At 54.6% G+C, this 23,299-nt stretch overlaps 10 protein-coding genes across 10 annotated transcripts; 7 read left to right on the forward strand and 3 right to left on the reverse strand.

Moving 5' to 3' along the window:
• Positions 1-69: 69 nt before the first annotated feature.
• On the forward strand, positions 70-1,186 carry Z517_05045 (uncharacterized protein; the record flags this gene model as incomplete). Its single annotated transcript, XM_013430372.1, has 4 exons — positions 70-106; positions 195-433; positions 494-552; positions 625-1,186. The coding sequence occupies 4 exons, from the start codon at positions 70-72 to the stop codon at positions 1,184-1,186; spliced, it is 897 nt and encodes a 298-aa protein (XP_013285826.1).
• A 443-nt stretch (positions 1,187-1,629) lies between these two features.
• Z517_05046 (uncharacterized protein) lies at positions 1,630-2,460 on the reverse strand (the record flags this gene model as incomplete). The annotated part of the gene is made up of 1 exon (XM_013430373.1): positions 1,630-2,460. The coding sequence occupies one exon, from the start codon at positions 2,458-2,460 to the stop codon at positions 1,630-1,632; it is 831 nt and encodes a 276-aa protein (XP_013285827.1).
• A 1,490-nt stretch (positions 2,461-3,950) lies between these two features.
• Positions 3,951-4,755, reverse strand: Z517_05047 (uncharacterized protein; the record flags this gene model as incomplete). The annotated part of the gene is made up of 3 exons (XM_013430374.1): positions 3,951-4,086; positions 4,174-4,352; positions 4,432-4,755. The coding sequence occupies 3 exons, from the start codon at positions 4,753-4,755 to the stop codon at positions 3,951-3,953; spliced, it is 639 nt and encodes a 212-aa protein (XP_013285828.1).
• Positions 4,756-6,300: 1,545 nt separating this feature from the next.
• Positions 6,301-8,154, forward strand: Z517_05048 (uncharacterized protein; the record flags this gene model as incomplete). Its single annotated transcript, XM_013430375.1, has 3 exons — positions 6,301-6,478; positions 6,601-6,818; positions 6,883-8,154. 3 exons carry the CDS (start codon positions 6,301-6,303, stop codon positions 8,152-8,154), a joined length of 1,668 nt encoding a protein of 555 aa, XP_013285829.1.
• A 638-nt stretch (positions 8,155-8,792) lies between these two features.
• On the forward strand, positions 8,793-9,365 carry Z517_05049 (uncharacterized protein; the record flags this gene model as incomplete). The annotated part of the gene is made up of 1 exon (XM_013430376.1): positions 8,793-9,365. One exon carries the CDS (start codon positions 8,793-8,795, stop codon positions 9,363-9,365), a length of 573 nt encoding a protein of 190 aa, XP_013285830.1.
• Positions 9,366-10,074: 709 nt separating this feature from the next.
• Z517_05050 (uncharacterized protein) lies at positions 10,075-11,345 on the forward strand (the record flags this gene model as incomplete). The annotated part of the gene is made up of 5 exons (XM_013430377.1): positions 10,075-10,110; positions 10,175-10,226; positions 10,286-10,334; positions 10,385-10,436; positions 10,485-11,345. The coding sequence occupies 5 exons, from the start codon at positions 10,075-10,077 to the stop codon at positions 11,343-11,345; spliced, it is 1,050 nt and encodes a 349-aa protein (XP_013285831.1).
• Positions 11,346-12,390: 1,045 nt separating this feature from the next.
• On the forward strand, positions 12,391-13,504 carry Z517_05051 (uncharacterized protein; the record flags this gene model as incomplete). Its single annotated transcript, XM_013430378.1, has 2 exons — positions 12,391-12,847; positions 13,050-13,504. The coding sequence occupies 2 exons, from the start codon at positions 12,391-12,393 to the stop codon at positions 13,502-13,504; spliced, it is 912 nt and encodes a 303-aa protein (XP_013285832.1).
• Positions 13,505-14,283: 779 nt separating this feature from the next.
• Positions 14,284-16,007, reverse strand: Z517_05052 (uncharacterized protein; the record flags this gene model as incomplete). The annotated part of the gene is made up of 3 exons (XM_013430379.1): positions 14,284-15,272; positions 15,327-15,919; positions 15,976-16,007. The coding sequence occupies 3 exons, from the start codon at positions 16,005-16,007 to the stop codon at positions 14,284-14,286; spliced, it is 1,614 nt and encodes a 537-aa protein (XP_013285833.1).
• A 638-nt stretch (positions 16,008-16,645) lies between these two features.
• On the forward strand, positions 16,646-19,985 carry Z517_05053 (uncharacterized protein; the record flags this gene model as incomplete). The annotated part of the gene is made up of 3 exons (XM_013430380.1): positions 16,646-17,252; positions 17,308-18,715; positions 18,779-19,985. The coding sequence occupies 3 exons, from the start codon at positions 16,646-16,648 to the stop codon at positions 19,983-19,985; spliced, it is 3,222 nt and encodes a 1,073-aa protein (XP_013285834.1).
• Positions 19,986-21,097: 1,112 nt separating this feature from the next.
• Positions 21,098-23,032, forward strand: Z517_05054 (uncharacterized protein; the record flags this gene model as incomplete). The annotated part of the gene is made up of 3 exons (XM_013430381.1): positions 21,098-21,342; positions 21,455-22,673; positions 22,913-23,032. The coding sequence occupies 3 exons, from the start codon at positions 21,098-21,100 to the stop codon at positions 23,030-23,032; spliced, it is 1,584 nt and encodes a 527-aa protein (XP_013285835.1).
• Positions 23,033-23,299: the final 267 nt, after the last annotated feature.

A 23,299-nucleotide genomic window follows, 5' to 3' on the forward strand; every position in this document is an offset into this window, starting at 1 on the left:
CTTCTGTATATAATATATCAGGCCAGGATCAGGCCACTGGGTCCTGAGGAGGGAGGACTAGACAGGAAAATGCTAAGAAAGGCAGCCACCAACGGGGCATGGAAACGTAAGCGAAAAAAAAGTTCTTTGTGGAATGGTTGGTCACATTGTGCACATCAGCTCACCTTTTTTTCTTTTCTCTCCACGAACAAAAGGGCTGGTCCGGTTCGTGCCTCGATCAGATCCCTCAAAGGTCCTGATTGGACAACCCCAAAACGACGATGTCGACGTCGGTATTGCCCTGCGGAAGGGCCAGGATGTCCCTGTCGATGTCTTTTCCGGCTCGTCGGTCCTCTCGCCAGGTCGGGAGACCGGGTCCAGCGCCATCATCGATCGTGTCCTGTCGCCTCTGGCCATGTCCGAGGTCGGCACGATTCGATGTATCGGGTTGAACGTGAGTGACCGCGGCCGCTACCGAGGATGAATGCTTACCAGGCTACTCGGGGGATAACAGTACAAGCAGCACGCGGCTGAAGTCAACATGGCCCTGCCGACAGTGCCTACTGTGTTTATGTGAGTTTGGAGGTCTTGCACCCATTGAGTGCGGAGCTGCGTCAACCTGAGCTGAGCTGAACGCCTGGAAAGGAAACCAAACACCTCCCTAGGCGACCCGTGGCCCGCGCCGACCATCCTCCCGAAACTGACCCAACACGACGACAGCGGCGACTACGAAGCCGAACTGGCCGTGGTGATTGGGACAACCGCCAAAAACGTCTCCGAAGCAGACGCCATGGCCCACGTGCTGGGATACACGGCGTGCAACGACGTGTCGAGCCGGACAGCCCAGTTCGCCCAGACGCAGTGGTGTTTCTCCAAGGGATTTGACGGCGCGTGCCCCATCGGACCGACACTCGTTTCTGCATCTACCCTACTCACGGACCCGTCGAAACTCCGTCTCCGCGGCGTCAGGAACGGCCGCGTCCTCCAGGACTGCGGGACCGACGACCTCATCTTCCCCGTCGCCCAGCTGGTCAGTTTTCTCTCCCAAAGCACGACGCTGCTGCCCGGAACACTGATCCTCACGGGCACGCCCGGCGGTGTGGGAGTCGTCCGCAAACCGAAGGTCACGATACGGCACGGCGACGAGTTTCACGTCGAGATCTCGCCGTATGTCGGCACGTTGGTGAGTGTTTTTGAGAATGAATGAATGAAAGAGGCGAGGCCAGTTGAGTCGAGTGGAGGATCAAGTCGAGCTGAGTATGGTAGACGATATATCCGTCTTTCTATTCGCTCTGGCTGGCCGGCTGGCTGAGCAATGCCATTTTTGTCGAGGATAGTGACATACTGGATAGATGATGTGAAGATGGAGGATTTCGGTTTCCCTCTATCAGGCCCAAAAAAAAGTGGGTTGGGGATAGAGGACTATTCGCTAGATTCTGGAATATATCATATGGAAGAGGCGAGGTTAGACGACATTGGATAGATCAAAAGATGTCATTACCATCATCATCAATCCAACAGGGAGTGACATGTACATCAATACACCACTAATCCCGCAGGTGTCCATGTAACGCGCTCTTTGAATCCCAGACCAGGTCACAAAACAAAACCCTCCTCGTGATCCTGTATATAATATCGATCACCCCCTCGTCACCCCCTCGTCACCACCTCCCTGATCTTTTCCGGCCTCAACTCCCCCTTCCTCCCCCATCCCCCCTGCCCGCCCTGGACCGTGGGACGGAACTCTTCGTACATGTGGAATGCCTTCAGGTTAAGCTCGTTCTCTTGACCCTTGTTCTTCCAAGAGTTGATCGCCTCCTCCATGGCACGCTTGATCCTCTCGTACCCGTCCCCATCTCCGAACTTGTGCCTCAACAATTCCTCGTTCGCCTTGTGCGGTTTCCCCGAAACAACCGCGGCTTGGTCCTTCAACAACAGCCTGAAACGCATGACGTTGACCTCGTCGTCGGCGCCTTCCTCGGCGGCCCGTTTCTTCCTCTCTTTCTCGGCTCTCTCGGCCGGGTCGTGGGATGGCTGGTCGATCATGCCGATCGCGCGGCCCTTGGAGATGGCGCACAGTGTGGAAATCGCAGAGCCAATACTCAGATGAGTGCGCCATGGAAGATCCGGGTAGAGTGCCTGCGAGACACAAGCCCCCCAAAGCTGCAGGACTGGCGCCCGGTTGATTATTACGGGTTCGCTGGTTTCGGCGGGTGCTAGATCCTCGTCAGGCTTAATAGAGGTCTGCTTCTGTTGCTGATTTGGTTTCTTTGCTGGACGCACAGTTTCTTCTGCTTCCGCGTCGTCGTCGCTCAGTTTGCGCTTGCGCTTGGATCGAGCTTCGCTCTCCCTCTCAGTCGTGCGATTTGGTGCGCGCTTGCGCCTGGAATCATGCACTTTGGCTTTCTTTTCCCCTTTGGAGTCAAAGTCCTCCAAGTGTGTCTGCTTCTGATTACCTTTGCTTCTGGTGGTTACTGGCATGGTGTCTGGTTATCGCGACCCATGTAGCATATTCGGTAGAGGTAACGAGAGATATCTGATGGTTCGATGGCAAGGCTGGACTATGGTGCAGCGTCATTCGACACATGACGTCAGGGTGGACGGGATTGGCGCTTTAGAGGCCGTCGACATGTGGCACGGATATGTGATCCTTGAGTCTCGCCAGCCTCGTTCTCCCGATGAGATGAGAGGCTGCCTCCACCTCTTGAGATGATTCATGCTCGTGATTATCTTGTGGCTGTGCTTGGGTGCGTTCTGGTTTTGCTTGGGTCCGATCGACCGGCGCCTGACGATATTCTGGAGCACGCCGAACTGGTCTTCATCAAACCATTCTTGCAGCAGTTCGCTAGCCTTCACAATTTTCCCCACCGTGTTAGTTGTGGTGTGTTCAAGGTCTGCTCCATACCGCACTAAGAGTTTGGTGGCTTAAAACTTGTTTGGTGTATCCAAATGGCCAAAGAGCCGTAAGTCTGTCAATAGACGGCTCCATTCCGACTCATCCTCGAAACTATTGTTTGGGTCCAGGCCATGAAACGAGGAGGAGCTCAAGCGTAGCCACAGCCGGCTCTGCCTGCTCAGCAGTACCCGCGAGGCCTCAATCTCGGATCCTGATACTCCCATGATAAACACGAGCTGAATGATTGTCGCAATATGGTCTATCACTCGCCAAGATTAACAATCTCATTCGCACGTACTGACTACTCTACTTCACACACGCAAACCAAAAGAAGAAGAAAAAGAAAAAAAGAAAAAAAACAGCAACCAAAGAAAAGCACACCCAAAACTTCTCCGGAGCAAAAACTCTCATCGAGAGAAACCTTGGTAGTTTCTGTTCGAACCCCAGGTTTTTTTTTTTTGTTTTCGTGACTGGTTGTACAAGTTGAATGGCTGTCTTTTCTCACCCTACCCTCTCTCTCTGCCTTCGTCACCTCCACAAGGGGAGGGGATGAGTGGGCAGAGACTCTGGGAAGTTGTAAGTGGTACCGAGACAGACTGCATTCAGGTCACTGGCAATCTTGGACATCAGTTAGTCAGACGAACTGCTCCCTAACTGTGGGACCCGGATGGGTTGTCCTTGGATTGTTGGGAGAGAATTCGTGAGTGTAATTGATAGGAGACCTTTTTTTGGGTGGGTACAGGACTTTCTTCACTGCTCACTGCTGACTCGTCTGTGGCAGGGAAAAGGTCCGGCAGGAAAGAGGGCGAGGTGTCAAGGGTGGGGGCTCACATGGTGGATGAAGCCAGGCTCGCTGCTATACCACAGACGCAAAGCTTAGAAGAATCTAGGGCGCAACCAGCTGGTCTTCAAGTTATCCTAGGTTTGGCTCCAAGCGACCTCATTCATGCACAGAGACTGACTTCTATATTCTTACTCGAGAGCAGATTTGCTTCACAAGAAGAGCTACCACGCAGATTGCACGTCATCAACCCCTCTAGTTTCCTGCTCCATTACGTCGCTGGACGTCAAATCCCTAGGAAATCTTGGGCGCAGGAAGACAAGATGAGTGGACAACCTTTCCGGATACCCAAGATGAACACTGTCCGTCAGAACCTCCATATCCAGCTTTAGCCACGGCCTCATTCCAGTCTGGAGCCTTGTTGTTGAGACTGGAATGTAGAATTCGTGGTTAGCGAGGCCATCTAGCAACAAGCATTGAATGGCAAAGCGGCAAAGGGGAAAGCATTATGACATACCAAGGCGAATTTGTTCCCTGAGGGCATTGCCTGCATTTGATCGACGCAGGCTTGCCATAGTTGTTGTACAAAGCACCCAGGTTCGCTGTGCCGGGGTACGTGAGTTTCCCATCCGTCATGCCGTTGGTCGCTGCGCAGCCTTTGGCATAGTAGATCTTGCACTGCCAACCATTGGGTGGCTGGAAGACATGAGAGCATAGGTCAGCCAACACTTCACAGATAATCATCATTGGGGAAAGACAAGGATATTCCACGTACCCCGACAGAAGAACCAGCATCCGAAGGGTAGTCCAAGCATTTCGAGTCGGTGAGCTTGTTCCAGTTGCATGGTGCCAACCAATTCTTGTTGTTGCAGATGTACACTCCCGCAGGCGGAGTCCTCTTGGCCAGCCTTGCTCCCTCTGACTCATCGACAAAGTACTCATCCTCCGGCGTCAATTCAGGGGTGAAGGTCTCGACCTCGTCATCAATGGATGGCAGCACGGCGGGCTCGGTTATTTCAGGCCCTTCTTGAGTTGCGACAACGCTTGAGAAGCCCACAAGAGCGGCGGCGGTCGATAAAACCAAGGCTAATGCGCGCATGGCGGGAAATCTGGAGGCAGGGTAAGAGTAGAACTGTGGTGGAAAGGGGGGGGGCCGGTCGAGAGCAAGGCGATTGACAGAAAGGGTTTCGATTTCTGCCTTTTCATGCTGTGGACACGATATAAAAGAAGACAACAACCACGGGCGATTCGTTTGCGGGTTGCATCGGCCTGTGGCTGCGACTATTGTCTCTCTTTGTCCTCGTGGTAACAAAGAGGTTTCTCCCGTTGGTGGACCCCAAAATCCAAGGAGATGTTCCATTTCTTCAAGGAACTGATTGTTCCAGCTACCAGAAGAGAGAGGAAGAGGTTAGAGTTGGAGCAAATTCGGACCAACATTTCAAGAAGACGAAACAGTAACGGGAAATAGATAGCTCGAGCCTTGAGGTTGTTCCATCTGGTATCAGCTTCGTGCGGAGGCGAGAACCACCGAGCCATTTGTGCTTGGATGAAATTGTCCGTGCACAAGCACAGCCTCCATGAAAAGAATGCAGCATGTTTGCATCGAGGAGCTTTGTCCACCCCATAGACAGGTAAAACTGCGCCCTTTCATCAATTTTGCCGTGGCCGAAGAACGCTGGGAGCTGACATCTAATAGAGAGCTAATGGGGAATGTTGATCAGAGCCAGATGGATTTCGACGTCGGGCTTCATAACCGTGGCAACCCTTTGTGTCAATTCTTGTACCTGTCTCGCATTTGCAGTCTGTCAGCCGGTATTTAGTGAATGTGAACCACCTTCTCTGTGTCAATGATTGGACCAAGGGTCCATGGCCTGACGTTCTCGCGGGGAGACGGGAATCGCGAGTAGTAAGCACGTTATCTTGGATCGTGATAGATCAGGCGCACCACTGCTGGTCGGCTATCTTAGTCCCACAGTATCGATAGCCCACTTTGATATATGGGTAGGGAGATACTCCACCGACGCCGCTATCAGCTCACCAGCAGACCGGTCAAGTGAAAACATGCCAAGGTAAGGCTGTTGCCCCTGTTTCGGCCGCGATGTCCGCGTCCTCCCATTCCCACGCAGTATCTCTCTCTTGATAGTTCGTGTTTCACTGAGTGTTTGTCGCCGATCCTGGATAAGGAGAGAGGTGCAACACTACCCATCCAAATCAGGTCAATCTTCGTCATACTGCAGATAAAGCCAGCAACTGTAAGTCCTGGCTGAAGTCCAACTAGTCGAAAATAGAGGAAGTGAGTCGGGTGGGCGGAATGAGACTGCGCCGCGCCCTACCTGAACCCTCTCTGAAAGCCTTGGGGTAGGCTGAATACGATTGACGACCTAGACGTTGCGCATTGGAAGTTGGTGCAAGTAAGTCTATGTACCACACAATAAGTGCGGATGGCAGATGATTGAATCGCATGGGATGCGGAGATTCGTTCAGGGGTTGCCAAGCCACTTCGGAAAAACGAGATGCCGCGATTCCCTCGACAGCCCCAGCACGCCAGACACGACCAGGATTCGTGATCTTCATCTTATAAGACGCCCACTTATCTCAATCTGTGGATGGGACCACCTGCCACCGACCTGGAGATATCCTCACCATGGCCGGGAAGACTGCAAAGCGGGCAACGGACACGCGGCCCAATTTCTTGATCATCGTGGCTGATGACTTGGGCTTCTCAGACGTGGGCGCATTCGGAGGGGAGATCAAGACGCCCAATATCGACAGTCTCGCCCGCGATGGGATCAGGCTCACGGATTTCCATGCCGCTGCGGCGTGTTCGCCGACGCGGTCAATGTTGTTGAGCGGCACAGACAATCGCAAGTATCGCCCCGGAGACTCGTTAGCACCGGGACATATGGTGAGGTTGGTAGCATCATTCTGACATGTGTGTACACAGACATTGCCGGGCTAGGCACCATGATCGAGGTCATTAAGGAGTTCCAGGTCGGCCAGCCTGGTTACGAGGGATACCTGAATGATCGAGTCGCGGCCTTGCCCGAGCTTCTTCGAGATGCCGGCTACTTCACCCTGATGTCGGGCAAATGGCATCTCGGCATGACACCGGACCGTTATCCATCCAAGAGAGGGTTCGACCGGTCTTTCAGCCTTCTTCCCGTACGAGGAATGTCACTGGCCAACCCGTCAAATTGCTGGCTAACATTTTCTTGGGATCTAACAGGGTGGTGCGAATCACTACGGGTGGGAACCCCAGGTTGACGAGAAAGTGCCCGATTTACTCAAGCGCAATGGCCCCTTTTACGCCGAAGACGACAAGCCAATCCCAGTGGCTGAGTTGGGGGATGACTTCTACTCGTCCGAGTCCTTCACGTCGAAACTGTTGGAGTACTTTGACGCCAGAGACGAGGGTCAAAAGGAGCAGCCGTTCTTCGCCTACCTCCCCTTCTCGGCGCCTCACTGGCCCCTACAAGCACCAGAGGAAGACCGTCGAGACTACAGAGGGGCATACGACGAAGGGCCCGACGTGCTCAGACAGAGACGGCTGCGACGCCTGGAGGAACTCGGCATCATCTCGCCCGAGACCCAGGCCCACGAGGTCTTTGCGCTTCCGCTCGATAAACCCCTGAGCAAAGAGTGGCGCAGCTTGACCGAGGACGAGAAGAAGTTCTCCTCTCGGACCATGGAGGTCTTTGCGGCCATGGTGCAGAACATGGACCGGAATATCGGACGCGTCATTTCCTACCTCAAATCGACCGGCGAGTACGACAACACTTTGGTCATCTTCATGTCCGACAACGGCGCCGAGGGTCTGCTGCTGGAGGCGTATCCCGTGGTCAAGGAGAATATCTTCGACCACATCGATCGATATTACGACAATAGTTATGAGAATATGGGGCGATACAACAGCTACATCTGGTACGGACCACGCTGGGCATCTGCAGCCATGGCCCCGCTGAGACTCTACAAGTCCTTTTCGTCCGAGGGCGGGATCCGCGTGCCGTTCATCCTCAGGTATCCGCCATTAACGTCCGCCCGGGCTGGGGAGCTGGATCGATCTTTTGCGACCGTGATGGACATTGCCCCAACACTCCTACAGTTGGCAGGCACCCAGCATCCTGGAACCACTTACAGAGGCCGGGCTGTTGTTCCCATGCGGGGCACGTCCTGGGTTCCGTATCTATCAGACCCTGTGGTGCAACAATATATCCACGGCGACGACTCGGTCATGGGCTGGGAACTGTTCGACCGCCAGGCCCTCCGGAAGGGCAAGTGGAAAGCCGTCATGATCCCCAAGCCCTTTGGCCCTGGGACGTGGCAGCTGTATAACCTGGAGAGAGATCCCGGCGAGACGGACGACCTGGGCGCAAGACACCCCGACAAGCTGCAAGAGCTGCTCAAACATTGGGACGAGTATTGCAAGGAGGTCGGCGTCGCTGGTGCAGCACCGCAGTATGGAGTGCTGAAGGTTGATGAGGGCAAAGATGCTCTCTGAGCGCTAACCGTGGTGAGGGAGAGTCCCAGATCTTTCGTGATAGACTTACCACTCCCCGCCTAGATGGGTGTCACGCTGGAGTTGGATAGGTGTTTTGAGACGGGGACAGCTTTGGAGCGGACGGTGAGCTCGACGCCGCAGGACCCCCAAGCTAGAAAGGGAGCAGTCTCACCTGTTGAATAACCAAGACTTTGTGCATGGGATAGATTGAGGACCAACCAAGCATAGATCGGCTCACAGGTCCCTCTCAGATCGCGCGTGATAGATCGTGCTATTCGCCGCACAGGATTCGATTCCAGAGTCGTAATCGTCCCCGGAACTCCAACGAGTGACTGTTGGCTGAATACCTACCGGAGACAGTCCGGGAGTGAGCTACTGTAGAGCTGCCGCAGGAACCCCAAGGTCCGCAGCCCCACGATTTTCGGAAATCTCCTCGTCCACAGGCACTGTTCGGCAGTCAGCTTTACACGTGTTACTGTAAACCAAACATGGGTGACCATATAATGTCCCGCATGTCCAATATTGTCCCCCATAAATGCAAACAGCTTCGATAGATTGGCATTTATTGTACTCTATCTTTACCGTCTTGTCTGTAATTGTGAACACCGAGAGGAGAGTCTCGACATCAATTAAAGGCCATGACCGAGCCAGCGAGCAAAGTCGAGGGACTGCCCAAGTTTTCCCGCCACATCACCACGCACGATGCAAACGGAGTAGCACGATTCGTAACGGCCGATCCAGCGGACCCGAGCTCTTCTGCTGCCGGAACACTATCCCCCAACCCTACGTGGTCGAATTTTCCAACGTCTGGGTTCGGACTCGCGTATGCAACAGACACGATCCCGGCCGACTTCAACGGCAACGCCGATTTGGACGCCTACAACGGGTACCTGCAGAAACACCCAGGCATCACCATCAAGGGCGGATCAGTGTGTCGGGTGGTGGACATGGCTCCTGGCGCCAAGTCGCCCATGCATCGCACCATTTCGATCGACTATGGCGTGGTGCTGGAGGGCGAGGTGGAATTGGAACTGGATTCTGGCGAGAAAAGGCTTGTTAGGCGGGGAGACATCTTTGTCCAGCGAGGGACAATGCACATGTGGAGGAACCCCAGCGATTCGCAACCCGTAAGGCTGCTTGCGATCCAGCTGGACAGCAAAGAAGTTGAGATAGACGGCAAGGGGCCTCTTCCCGAATTGTTCCTCTCGTAATATGGAATCGCATTGTCCTCACGGACTGTTCTCCTTCTCTTAGAGCCTGGCACGAAGAGCGACCAGGGATCTGAAGCTCCACCCAATCCTTAAGACCTAACTCCTGACTTGATGCTTGTGTTGACATCTTGTCAAATGGTCTTTACACCGGTAAAATAGACCGTCGGGGGCCGTTGTGCCGTGTGTCGCACTCCGGCTTCGCTCGCTCTGGGCAATAACGCGATCTCGAGCACGACAATTCTAAAGCGAGCGCAGACTCAGGGCCCAGCCAATTAGTGATCATTCGGTACGGGATTGGCTCCGGCAAATGCGCGATCTGGTGTTGCGACTTACCAGTTTCAGGAAATGCACTCCATCTGGCACCAGGGCCCGCCTCACCCTAACTGAAAACTCCACCATGGAGTGTAGATAGCTAATGTCCGCGCAAGTCGACGTGGATCGAGGGGTAGATTGGTAAACAGCCAGAATGTGCAGAAGGAGCCAATCTGAAAACGTCATGATAACGTAGTGTGAAGCCCCTCCACCTGCGGACAACTTTTTTCCCTCTCTCTCTCTTTTCCATTCTCCAATTTTGAATTTCCCAAAAACTTTCCTTGCTCTTCGGTTTATGCAATTGTCGCGGCGACCGAGCTCACCAAGATTCATCAACAACTTAGCTAGAAGCATCTTCAACCCGCAGTCGCAGTTTCGTTCCAGAACTCTCGCAGACATGGCTGTCCGATCCGCTTTCGACCCCAAAGACATGGTACGTGTTCCTCTGTCGGTCGCGTCGAGTTGCGCAGATTAATTGACTTCCACTGTGCAATTAGGTCTTCCGTCACCTCGGCCCTACTGGGTTGAAGGTCTCGGTTCTCTCACTGGGTAGGCAAATCAACGACCATAGGACACAACGGTTTTCAGCGGGCTAACAGCGTGAACAGGTGGCTGGCTCACATATGGTGGCACGCAGAAGGGCAACATTGTGAAAGAGTAGGTCGTGTGCAAGACGTCGTCAAGTCCATGCTAACAAGCCGGAACAGATGCCTGCAAGCTGCTTGGGACCATGGCATCAACTTCTTTGACACTGCAGAGGTGAGCACTTGTCGCCAGTCGCGGACGTACCACTTACATCAAACGTAGACATATGCCAATGGCCAATCTGAGATTGAGATGGGCAATGCCCTCAAGGAACTGAACTGGCCCCGAGACGAGTATGTCTTGTCCACCAAGATCTTCTTTGGCACCGGTCGAAAAGAACCCAATACTCGTGGCCTTTCGCGGAAACATGTGGTCGAAGGTCTCAAGAGCTCCCTGGAGCGTCTCCAACAGCCATATGTAGACATCGTTCTGGCGCATCGACCTGACTATGCTACGCCGATGAAGGAAATCGTCGAAGGCTTCACTCAGGTGATCCGTAATCTCAACCTTGCGTACTATTGGGGGACGTCGGAATGGTCAGCTACCCAGATTACGGAAGCCACCTTGATTGCTGAAAAGTACAACTTGATCGCGCCCATCGCCGAGCAACCCCAGTACAACGCCTTCCACCGTCAGCGATTCGAGGTTGAGTATGCGCCACTGTACAAGGAGTACAAGTACGGCACGACCATTTGGTCGCCGCTCGCATCCGGTCTCCTAACGGGCAAGTACAACGACGGCATTCCCGAGGGCTCACGGTTTGCCAACCACAAAGACTTCTTTGGTAGCACCATCGAATCGCTCCAGAAGCCCGAAGGTAAGGCCAAGATCGAAAAGGTCAAGAAATTGACTGCCATCGCCGAACGACTAGGCGGCAACATGTCACAACTGGCTCTGGCGTGGTGTGCTAAGAACCCCAACGTGAGCACTGTCATCCTCGGCGCCACCAAGGTCGAGCAAATTGTGGACAACTGCAAGGCCCTCAAGCTGTTGGAGAAGTTGGACGACAAGACCATGCAAGAGATCGAGGAGATCCTGGACAACAAGCCCGCTGAGCCGGCAAGTTTCGGGAGATCGAGGTAGGCGGGTCCTTTGTTCGACATCCCTTGCAGAAGGGCCTCTGTCAGTCATTGCCCCTGCCACTGAGCAAGTTCTCGTCCGTACCATGCATCCAACCATGGGCTAGGGTTTGGGTCCACGGGCTGATTCAGGACGTTCCTAGACGCGAATGGCGCCAGAGATCGGCCAAGCTATAGGGGGGCACTTTGGAGGAGCAGGACAAAGACTGCGTTCAGCATAGACGGTCATTTGGCGATGCAATCGAAAAGTTTTGTCGAGAGACAACCCACCGTCCATCACCTACCACTTACCGCCTACTGACTTTCCTTCAGCTGTGTTGAAGACACCCATTGTCTCTTCCAACTGCCACCCAGGAGATGGCTAGACCAGCCCTGTTCAATGTTGTCGATCCCCAGGCCTCGATACCTCGCTCCTCTGACTCACCCTCAAATTCCCCTTGCAGCTCTCTACCTCCCTCTCCCACCGCTTTTTCTCTTGATCGGCGATCCGCGTGGTCCGATCGTTTTTGTTGAGCTGGTCATCCAGCTGTCACCCGCCTGCCATGGTTTCAACTGGCCCGTGCGCACATGACTTGATTGGTGACCCAAGTTTTACAGCGCGCTCTGGGCTTTATCGAACCCAATAGCGCATTTTGACCACCTGGCTGTCATTGGCAGGATATACTCCACATACTCCAGAGCGTTCCCCCCACTCGACTCTGCGATACGTTACACTATCTTGAATGGCCCTGATGTGACCTTGTCGGCTATCTGCGTGACGTGTTGACTCTGGGGAATGCGAGGCTTGCTATCTCTCCCCACCTTGGCATGGAAATGCGAGCAGGTGAGCTGAGGAGGACTAAGTTTTGTTGGTCCTAGGGAGGGTCAAGGTATATGTGCAGGACATTCCCCCCTCCCTAGCCTGGTCTTCCTTCTTTCATCTTCCCTCTCACCGTGTCTATCTGATCGCCTCGTCTCTCCCTGTCTTCTCCAAGTATCTCTCACCTTGCCTACTTCCATTTGGTCTCCCCCATCCATCAGACAGTCCTTGGAGGAAGAAAACAAACGCCATGGACCAGCTCGACGTCGTCATTGACACGTACAACCAAGCAGGCAACTTGGAGGGCAAAGAAACTCGACGGCAACTCACCCTCGACTGCCAGCGATTCGTGGTCAACCACCCCGGCGTGCCCGGGTGTCTCCGCAGGCTGGATCAACTAGCCTGGAAGTTCATGGTCCGCGGCGGTGGCGCGGCTCACTTCACCAGACCGGCCTGCCAGTGGGACAATTACGACCACCAGTACAAGATCCTGCAGTGCGTCCAGGCCATCATGGCGCTGTACGACAACGGCGGGGTCTTATCCCAAAACCCTCCCGCGGACGTGGCAGAGGACGTGTGCGTCGCCGCTACCAGGATGGCCACCCAGCGGCAGGTGGATCCTCTCCAGCAGTCTGGAGGGGAGTTCCCAACCGGTGTTTGCGCAAAACCCCAGCTCGTTCTGCAGGAATTAGCTCTCTCCAGGACAGGTACAGTTCCGACAATCCCCCTCAGCGGCAGTTCTGTCTTCCCGCCCTGCCCACACAAGACACTCATCTCGTTCACATATACACCACATGTCGTCCCCGTCCCTGCCCACATCTCGCACTGTTATATGACCACCCCCCCCCCCCCCCCCCCCCTCCCTTCTTCATGTATCTTACTAACCCTCTGCGACAACGGCATTTGAAGACTTGGAGAAATGCCGCGCCAACACGTTGAAGAAGAAGGTGGACCTCCCATCCCTGCCGAGTGGGGACAAATCCCCCAACACAGTCTCCCCGGCGGCGCCATCTCCACGTGCGCAGACACTGCCACTCCGATTCTCTCCCTGCCGTCCTCGAGAGACAGCCCCCAGAGTGACCACCTGCGTGGTCGACTGGGGCTCAGCCATAGAAAACACTCACGCCGAGCTACGAGCGCTTCGGACAGAGCTTCATACATGGGCACCGAGCCAACGAAAGGCGGCCAGAGAAGAGGCCAAGCAGGGAACGACCAAGAAATTGGCCAAGACACCAGACGTCGAGGTTAAGATTGAACCGGGAACTAGCAGAGACACCGGCGGAAGAAGAAGCAGCAACAACAAAAACATCACCTGGGACACCTGGGACAACTGCTCGGTCGATTCTCCCTATTCCACAGAATGAGTCTGTGGCCACGTTGACGTCGACCGTGGGTTGAAGTACCGTCTGTGTGTCTGTCTGCATATGTGGATGTATGCACGTATGTACCAGCCTGCTATGTTGTAGGGTGTCTTGACGGAACACCTATCGTCTCTGTGGGCAAGCTGATGGGAGATAGGAGGAGGGGAAGGAAGGATGGATCGATGATTGTGAATGTCACAAATCACAATTTTCTTCAGGGCGGGATGGGATGGAACAGCGCTGCTCGCGATCGATGGATGGATTGACGGGTGGAAACCACTCTTTTGTTTTTTCTTTTTTCCTTTTAACTTGCAGTACAGATAGGAAGGCAATCTGACACCACACTCGCTTGGAACGGAAGGAAAGGAAACGCAAGGAAATGCAAAATGGAGGGTGGATTTTCTGATATAGTCATCTATAATGAAACAACACTGCCCGTCCGCGTTGAAGTTGTTGTTCCCTTTGCGCATGTGCATGTGTGATCTCGCTGACGAGAGGCGGAATGGTCTCCTAGTCACTCATACTCATACTCATGCCGGAGGGGGCGAGGGTCGCATCATGCGTACAGTACTAAGGCGGAGGAGAAAAGTGGCCGAGAGGTGGTGTGTGTTGTACGAACCAAAGAGACCGAATCATACATAGCCTAGGTGACCAGCTCAGGTAGAGCAAGACGCTTGTTATAGGACCTGAACACTTAAAAGCCAGCCAGTCATATACAAATTTCTTCAGGCATCGAGACCTGTCTTCGCACACTGGTGCGTCTGTCTGTACATCCCACCTAGCTAAAGCGCAGTGTTGATCAAAGACCACGGGCGCTGGTGGGCCACACTATCCTCGGGGCTCCCTTCCTCTTCGCCTTCATACCGCTCCGCGAGAGGGGCCGCAAATTCGAGCATGAACTTGAGCATCCACTGGTCCATCTGGAAGTGCGAGTCGTCCTGGCACCGCAGGCAGGCCCTGTGAAAGGCCTCGAACCGGGCAAATGATATGTCGATGCAGGGCCAGAATGTCTTCAAGCGGGTGAGGAGCTCGAAGTTGCGTTCCAGCAGGCGCCGCGCGCGCTGGATGTCCGCGGCGTCGTCGCTGAAGAGCAGAATGTGCAGTTGGACGGTCGAGGCGATGGCCAGGACGTGGCCGACGATCGAGTTGAGGAGTTCGGCGCCTGCGGTCTCGCTCGCCAGGTGGATGAGGTTGCACACGTCCGTCGAGTATTTTCTGCACTTTTGCGCGTACTGGCTCCTCCTCGGTTGATGGTGCTCCTGGCCCTGCTGCTGATACGCGTGGTTCGTGCTGCCGTGGAGGAACTGGTAAAATAGGAGCTGGCATAGGTGGCAATAGTCCATGTGGAGGACGACGAATATGTTGCCGAAACCCTGCCTTGTCCAGTACAACAGGTTCTCGGACGTGTTGACCATCCTCTCGGGAAGGCTACAGGCCCAGGAGTCCAGCTCCGCTGACACGCGTTCGACGGCCTGTGTTAGTTCAGCACCTTGCAGCTCGCCGGAGACGGCTTGTGAGTTAACCGCATCGATCTGAGAGAAAATTTGGTTGACCGCTACTGAATGCGCTATCAGCGAGTCCTGTGGCACGGGTGATTTCGCCGTCGGGGATCCTCGGCTAGCAATATAGGTCCGATTCGGTGGCGCCGTGGATGAAAGCTCGAGAAATCTCTTCTCGGCCATGGGCAGCGGCACATTGCGCAGCGGCATCATCTTCGGTAGTCGCACTCCCGTCGACGACCATGTGTCCGTTTCGTACAGCGCCCACCACACTATAGCTTGGTCAGTTGTAGCCAACCTAAAAGGTGTGCCATTGGTTCCCGAACCTCTAAAATTGAGCTCCTGCTGGATCCGCGTTGTGACCGGCGCGTTAGGAAGGTCTAGAAGCATCCCCATGCGGCAAGCAATACTGAAGAAAACAGATTCTGTCGCACCTTCGCCCTCGACCACGGCGGAGGCTCCGAGCAAAAGGCATGCTTGGATAGTGGTGAGGGAAATGTCGTGTAGATTCAACAACCGCTCTGCTTCCTTGGTGAAGGGTCTACCTCGCTCTCGCGGTGGCTTCTTGATCAGACTCTCGTGCTGTGAAAAGCGTGCCGACATGCCGATGACTGCGAGCAGGAGAATTCTCGGCAGGGAGCCATTCTTGAAGGCGGCCAAGAAGGACGGCTTGTGAAACAAGACGTGGAATGAAACATGGACGTAGCGGAAGTAGAGATTGATCAGCTCTTCGCACAGGTCTGGAGGTGGAAGGAGCTTAGACTTGTGTGTGAGAGCATGTATCCGTCGAGGAACGATGGGCTCGTAGCCGTCTTCGTGGAAATCGGTCTCTTGACTCAAAACGCACTGCAAGTTCCTCTCGGCGCAGAAATCGCACGTCGTTCCCTGGTAAGAACGTATACATTTCCTCCGCCGCCTCCTACGGACCCGCATGAGCGATTTGACGTCCTTGACCAAAGGACATCGGTGACTTACCGACAGATGACACAGGCTGATTTGGGCCGCATGTGGAGCTCGGGACGAGGCCCAAACCCTGCGGTGACTTGGGGTCCCGATAGTTCCCACTCTAACAGATTGTTTTCACCATTGGTGATATCGGCCTTGGGGGCATGTGTTTAAGAGAGCGTGTGGTGACAAGTTGCCGAAAACGATCTGGTTACGCTGGTGCTGTTGGGGCAGCAAGAGGGTACTAGCAGAAAACGGTTGCTGATCTGGCTGCTATAGTAATTTGCGGGGTTGGAAACTAACTTGATCGAGGGCGGAAATTCTGGCGGAGAAAAATCTGCTCCGGTTGGTCACTCATTATTACCGCAGGTCGGCTTTTGACGCGGACTACCAGCGATTTTCATTTGTTCACACCAACATGCAACCACCTCCTGTGGGGGCACTCACACCGTCCCTCAATGCTTCCCCGGCAGTAGGCCCCTCCCTCTCCGTTCGCCTCTGACCTCGTCCATTCCGGTCACAACGAATTGGTTCTCTGACATCCTGCGGTATGATCTGCCTCTCGCACCTGGCCAGTGGCCAGCGGCGTGTGCGAAAATCATTTCACCCTCGCTGTCTCCCCTAAATAAAACTCCTTGCCTCTGCCGGCGCAGACATTCTTCTTGTGTCTGCGGCCAGACAGATTCCTTGTGACACAGACATGCTTGAATCAATCGACGGTCTAGGGCTCGGAGGGCCATCGACCGCGCAGCAGACAGAACAATGCAGGCCAGACTATGCCAACGAGGCGGTCTTCCGCCGAAATACTTTGCCGCCGCGGTCCTACTGGATCCCAAAGACCTCCCTGTCACTCAATGGTGTCTGGGACTTTTGTTACGCCAGCAGTCCCCTTGAAGCCGATGATTTCAGTCAACAAGACAACTCGTGGACTACCATACAGGTGCCAGGTCATTGGCAGCTTCAAGGCCACGGTCAACCTCAGTATACCAACATCGTCTACCCATTCCCAGCTTGTCCGCCATATCTCCCGGACGAGAACCCCACAGGCACGTATCGACGGACTTTTTCAGTGCCACCCGGATGGGACTGTAGTGCTCAATTGCGACTACGCTTCGACGGCGTCGACAGTGCCTATCACGTCTGGCTTAATGGCGACCTCATTGGCTACGCCCAAGGCAGTCGGAACCCGGTCGAATTTGACATCACGACCGCGGTGAAACGCGACAAACCCAACAAGCTGTTGATCCGCGTTTATCAGTGGTCAGACGGCTCCTACATCGAAGATCAGGACCAGTGGTGGCTCTCTGGTATGAACAATGTCCTGGGCACACAAAAGGGGAAAGCTAGATTAATGAGATGCAGGCATTTTCCGGGACGTCCACCTCATAGCATTTCCGACGACATGCCGAATTGACGACTTTTTCATCCGTGGCGACCTCGATTCTGCCTATGAGCATGGTGTTCTTCGCGTCACGACTGACGTCCACTGCCCCAAAGGCGGGCATATGGTAGTGGTCCTGCGCGAAAGGCCTGATCGTGGGGGCAAGGCCATAGCCAATGCAGAAACTGAATTTGGGGCAAATACTCCGAAAGTCGACCTTGAGATACGAATGGACAGTCCCAACAAGTGGACCGCGGAGACTCCGTATTTGTACGATGTCGAAATTACACTGATGGATGGCAGCAATTTTGACAGCGTACAACACACGACCGGCTTCCGAAAAGTCGAGCTCAAGAATGGCTTGCTCACGGTCAACGGAAAGTCCCTTCGATTCCGTGGCGTGAACCGGCACGACCACCATCCCCGGCTCGGACGTGCCGTACCACTGGAATTCGTCCGTCACGACCTAGAGCTGATGAAGAAACACAACATCAACGCCGTGCGTTGCTCGCACTACCCATCCCACCCTGGCCTCTATGCCCTCGCCGACGAGATTGGGCTGTGGGTCATGGACGAGGCGGATCTCGAATGTCACGGGTTCTCCGAGGTCGTGGCGACCAACACGGCGGACTGGGACGGCGGAGAAGCTTCTTACGAGCGATGGATAGGTACGGTATCCCAGCAGGCGAGAAAGTACTTGTCGGACAATCCGAAGTGGAAAGCCGCCTATGTCGATCGAGCCGTGCAGATGGTGCACCGGGACAAGAACCACGCCAGCGTCATCGTCTGGTCGCTCGGCAACGAGGCCTTCTGCGGGCAGAACCACGTCGCAATGTACGAGGTCTGCAAGCGCCTTGACCCGAGCCGCTTGGTCCACTACGAGGGCGACACCGGCATGGGCACCACGGACATCTACTCATTCATGTACGCGGAGGTGGATGCCCTTGTAGAGAGGGCCTCGACCCGGGACGTCGCCGCGGACGGCACCTTCACAAAGCCGGTCATCATGTGCGAGTACGCACACGCCATGGGAAACGGTCCCGGTCTGCTTGAGGACTACGAAGATGTCTTTCGCTCGCACCCGCGCATCCAGGGCGGCTTCGTCTGGGAGTGGGCGAACCACGGCCTCTCTCAGGTTCGTCCGGACGGCAAATCGTTCCATGCCCACGGCGGAGACTTTGGGCAAAAGGTCAATGACGGGACATTTGTCATGGATGGGCTCTGCAACAGCGAACATGAGCCCACACCTGGACTCATAGAATTGAAGAAAGTTTTTCAGCCAGTCTCTGTTCGTCTGGAGGGTCGAAACTTGGTCGTTGAGAATAACTACAACTTTGTCGACCTTGGGTATTTGGAGGCGACATTCAAAGTCGAGCGATTCGGTGAAAGGTGAGTCATCGCCCCTTGTCCAAGGCTCCTCATAGGTCCAACATTGCTGACAATGACTCTCAGTGCAGAGATAATCCTGGCTGGAAAACTGGAGCTTCCCCCCATTACGCCCGGTGCAAAAGGGGCTGTTAGCCTTCCTGATGCCGTGTTTGAGCAAAAGGCTGAGTTCGAGGTGATACTCACTGTGAACTTTCAACTGAGGGATGATACGACCTGGGCGCAGAAGGGGTATGAAGTTGCGTGGTTCCAGCACCAACTCTGTCCCGGATGCCGTCTTCCAATCTCTATACGCTCAGGGCCGTCCATCCCGACAATTTACTCTACCAATTCTTCCCTGACCATCTCCACAGCAAAGTCCACATTCACTTTCAGTCGAGTCCGTGGTCTGCTTAAATCATGGACCACTCCTTCTGGAGCAGTAATACCAGAGTCCTCACACCCCAAGGACGCTCTGATCCCCGGTTTCTGGCGACCTCCGACGGACAACGACAGGCCCAGAGCACTTCCCCACTGGCGCTCTTTTGGTGTAGACAAGATCAACTCCCAACTTCGCTCCATGGTTCTCGACCAGAAGACCCGAGCCCACGGCCTGACCTTGAGAACGGAGACATACATTGCTCCTCCCTCCTTGGGCTGGGGCTGGCACGCAGTCACCACATACCAGATTCAGCCGGACGGCTCCGCAATGTCAGTCTTCGTGCACTTGGAGAAGCCGGTTGGTAATGCTCCTCAACATTGCCCTCGAATGGGGGTGGATGTTGCGATGACAAAAGCCATCACCCACGTAAAGTGGTTTGGTCGTGGTCCCGGCGAGTCATATCCAGACAAGAAAAGCAGCCAGCGCCTCGGCATTTGGGATGTCGATGACATTTCTCAACTACAGACTCGATACGATGTCCCCCAGGAGAATGGAAATCGCATGGACACTCGCTGGCTAGAGCTGACCGTCTCGGGAACAGGTCCGGTAGTGAGGGTGAGCGGGATTGACGAGCCATATCCCTTCGAATCCGTCGACACCGCACAGAACCCGAGAAATAAAGTCCGGTTGGCACCCCAGCCACCATTCAACTTTACAGCGACGCGGCACTCTGCCGACATGCTCGAGAAAGCCGCCCATCCTTGTGACCTCGTTGAGGAAGATGTGACTTTGCTCCGCTTAGACGCGGCAGTCAGCGGTCTAGGGACGGGTGCCTGTGGCCCGGCAACGCGGGAGAAGCACATGGTTAAACCTGCTGCAACCAGTTTTGGGTTCATTCTGACGTTGAAATGATGGGAGCGACTCTCTTGTCAAGGAATCAATATGCTTGTGGGACAGACCCGATTCTCTGGCATGAATCTCCTGGAGAGGTGGGCAAAGTAGCGGGAACGAAAAACTAGATTAGTCAACTGTACTCGTACAGAAGCGATCGCATGATAAATGTGTCGCTCGTGGCGCCATCTAGTCGTCCCACCGTAATGTCGAAGTAGACTGACTCTCTTCAGATGGTAGTGGATTGCCTTCAAAGGACGGCTAGTCGAACGTCGCATGCTGAAGTCGGCTCATTCGCGATGATTGAACGAAGACTAACATGATGGAGACCGACTACGTTTGCCACACCCAGATGAAAATGCGCCATCAGCACCACAGGAGGATTCAAGGACGTTGAAAGAAAGCATCGAAATGATATGGTTAAAATGGCATGATTAGAGCTAACCAAGTTGGAGTTTAGCCGGGGCCGCTTTATCCTGCGCTAAAGAGGACTAGTGTATCTTGGCGGCTCTCCGCCACCACAAGCTTGAATTGAGCATCCACTGCATCCCCAGAACGCGCAACGAACCTCTTACTATTACCATGCTACCGTAACCCATCCGAGCACGGAGACAACCCTTCGCCACAAGTGCCGCTGCAAGAACCATTCGTCGGACCGTCTTACGGTGGGGCAATACAACCAAGGAGAAAGTCTTCTGATCTCCTGTCGGCTTTCCAGTCGGGGAATCCTAGCGGCGGTTTACCATGCGCCTTTGGCGGTTTTCGGGCGGCTTTGCCCTGATTGGAGGGTCTCCCACGAAAGCAAACTGGCGAGCGCCCTAAGAGAAACGTCGGCAGAAAAGAACAGCGAATTGTTCTCGAGCTGCGACCTCGATTTCCCAGAAACGATGCAAGGCTACATACGGACGGGGTTTCCCCACATGGGAGAGTCTGGATCTGGAGAGAAGCTGGAGAATGCATCATGCATATAGTCTGGAACGTCGTCGCAGGAACGAGTACAAAAGAGAGCGACTTCACCCCGCGATCTTCATTCTCAACCACCATACGGGGTTCTGGCACTGACAAAACCTTACTGTCCCCATTCAAGCACTCAGTCCAAAGTCCCTCTTGGTTTCGATATGTCGTCGACAAAGATGGGCGCTCCTGAGGAGCACATGGTGGAAGTCGTCAAAGGCGACTCGGAGATCATACACAAGCACGACGTCCTCGACCTTGCCAACGACATTCAGGATGTCAAGCCCAGTGCAACCACCCCTGCCATGTTCAAGCTGTACCTCATACTGTCCATTGGCTACTTCTGTATCATCCTACAGGGCTATGATGGTTCGCTGATGGGTGCCATCAATGCGATGCCCCAGTATCTCGATTATTACGGATTGTGAGTACTCGGGCTATCTTATTTCATGGTCGATACTCGTGTTGTCGCGCCTTCCACTACAGGCTCTTGGATGTGCCCTGTCTAGATCTTGTACTGATGTGCCCCTCTTCAGAAAATCCGCAAGCTCTTCTACTGGCCTGGTCTTTGCGATCTACAACATCGGGGCCATTGCAGCTCTGCCAATCAGCGGTCCGCTCAATGATACCTTCGGTCGACGATGGGGGATGTTTGCCGGCGCCGCCTTGGTCATCTTCAGCACTTGTATCCAGGCTCCCGCGACGTCCAAGGCCATGTTTTTGGCCGGCCGATTCTTTGTCGGGTTTGGCCAGGGGTTTTTGAACGTGGCGGGCATCACCTATGTTAGCGAGATGGCTCACCCTCACTGGCGGGGTCCTCTTTCGGCCTTCCTCGAGACAAACTACTTTGTCGGCAGTATCCTTGCCTCCTGGGTGACCTACGGCACCGCGTACATGTCCGGCACCATTTCATTTCGCCTTCCGGTATGGCTGCAGATGGTCAGCTCCGGATACATTGTCCTGGGAGTCTTCTTCTGTCCCGAGTCGCCACGCTGGCTCATGGCGCAAGATCGCTACTCGGAAGCCGAGGCCGTCCTGGCCACATACCACGGTGAAGGTTCCAGGTTGAGCCCGTTTGTCCGCCTCCAGCTCGCAGAGATGCGCGCCCAGATTTCCTCAGACGGTTCCGACAAGCGCTGGTGGGACTACCGCGACCTGTTCATGACGGCCGCAGCTCGAAGACGCTTGATCTGTGTGGTTGGGTTTGCCTGGTTTGGCCAGTATTCCGGCAACGCGCTGGTGTCGTACTACTTCCCCGTCATCGTGGAGCAGACAGGCATCACCAACCCGCACACGCAGCTGCTCCTCAACGCTCTGAACCCCGTGGTGTCGTGGATCGCCGCGATTCTGGGGTCGTTGCTGAGCGACCGCGTGGGCCGCCGACCGTTGCTGCTGGGAGGCTTCACCGGCTGCGCGCTGTGCCTGGCCGTGGTGACGGGCTTGACCAAGGTCTCAGTCACGTCCGGCGGCGCTGCGGCGGGCCACGCGGGCATCTTCTTCATCTACCTGTTCAGCGTGGTCTTTTCGTTCTGCCTCACGCCTCTCCAGCCCTTTTACATTTCCGAGTGTTTGACCACCGAGACCCGCGCCAAGGGCAACGCGCTCGGCCAGATCGTCGCCTCGGTCGCCGGCGTCGTCGGCCAGTACACGACGGGTGTCGCCATCTCCAACATCGGCTACTACTACTACCTGGTGTTTGTCTTTTGGGACTGCTTCGAGGTGCTGGTCACGTATCTCTTCTTCCCTGAAACAAAGGTACGTACCATTCGCCTACACATTACTATCCTATCCTATCCTAGCCGTCCGTCTATTTCTATTTCTTCTTCTTCTTCTTCTTCATTCCCCCCAAACTTCTCAAATCACCGCTCTCTCTCTCTCTCCTGTCATCTCTCAGCTTTGCCATGTCCTCCCCACCCTGCCCACTCTCCCTCCCGGCCAGAACAGACCAGGATCAAAACAACGCGGTATAACTAACCAACCATGAAATCCTATAGGGCCGCACACTCGAAGAAATCAACGAAATCTTCAACGACCCCCACCCGGTCAAAAAGTCTTTGGAGAGGAAAGATGCCACGGGCGTTCTCCACGCAACTCTAAAGGTGGGAGAGGCTTGAATGGATGGATGGACCTGTCTGTCTGTCTGTCAATCTCTCTCTCTCTCTCTCTCTCTCTCTCTCATTCTCTCTCCCCAAGGGATTATTTGTCGTGTCCTCTGGTCCTCTGGTCTATAGTCTATTGTCGATGGTCTATTGGGCTTGTGCAAAAGGTCAAGGCAATCGCAATCGAGGTATCAGGCATGGCGTATATAAGACCTCCTGACGGTGCCATGATCAAGCAAATGTTGAACGTCGCAGATGACAGGACAAACCCATGGAGCAAAT

The sequence above is a fragment of the Fonsecaea pedrosoi genome, assembly GCF_000835455.1.
Source record: "Fonsecaea pedrosoi CBS 271.37 unplaced genomic scaffold supercont1.3, whole genome shotgun sequence".
Lineage (NCBI taxonomy): Eukaryota > Fungi > Ascomycota > Eurotiomycetes > Chaetothyriales > Herpotrichiellaceae > Fonsecaea > Fonsecaea pedrosoi.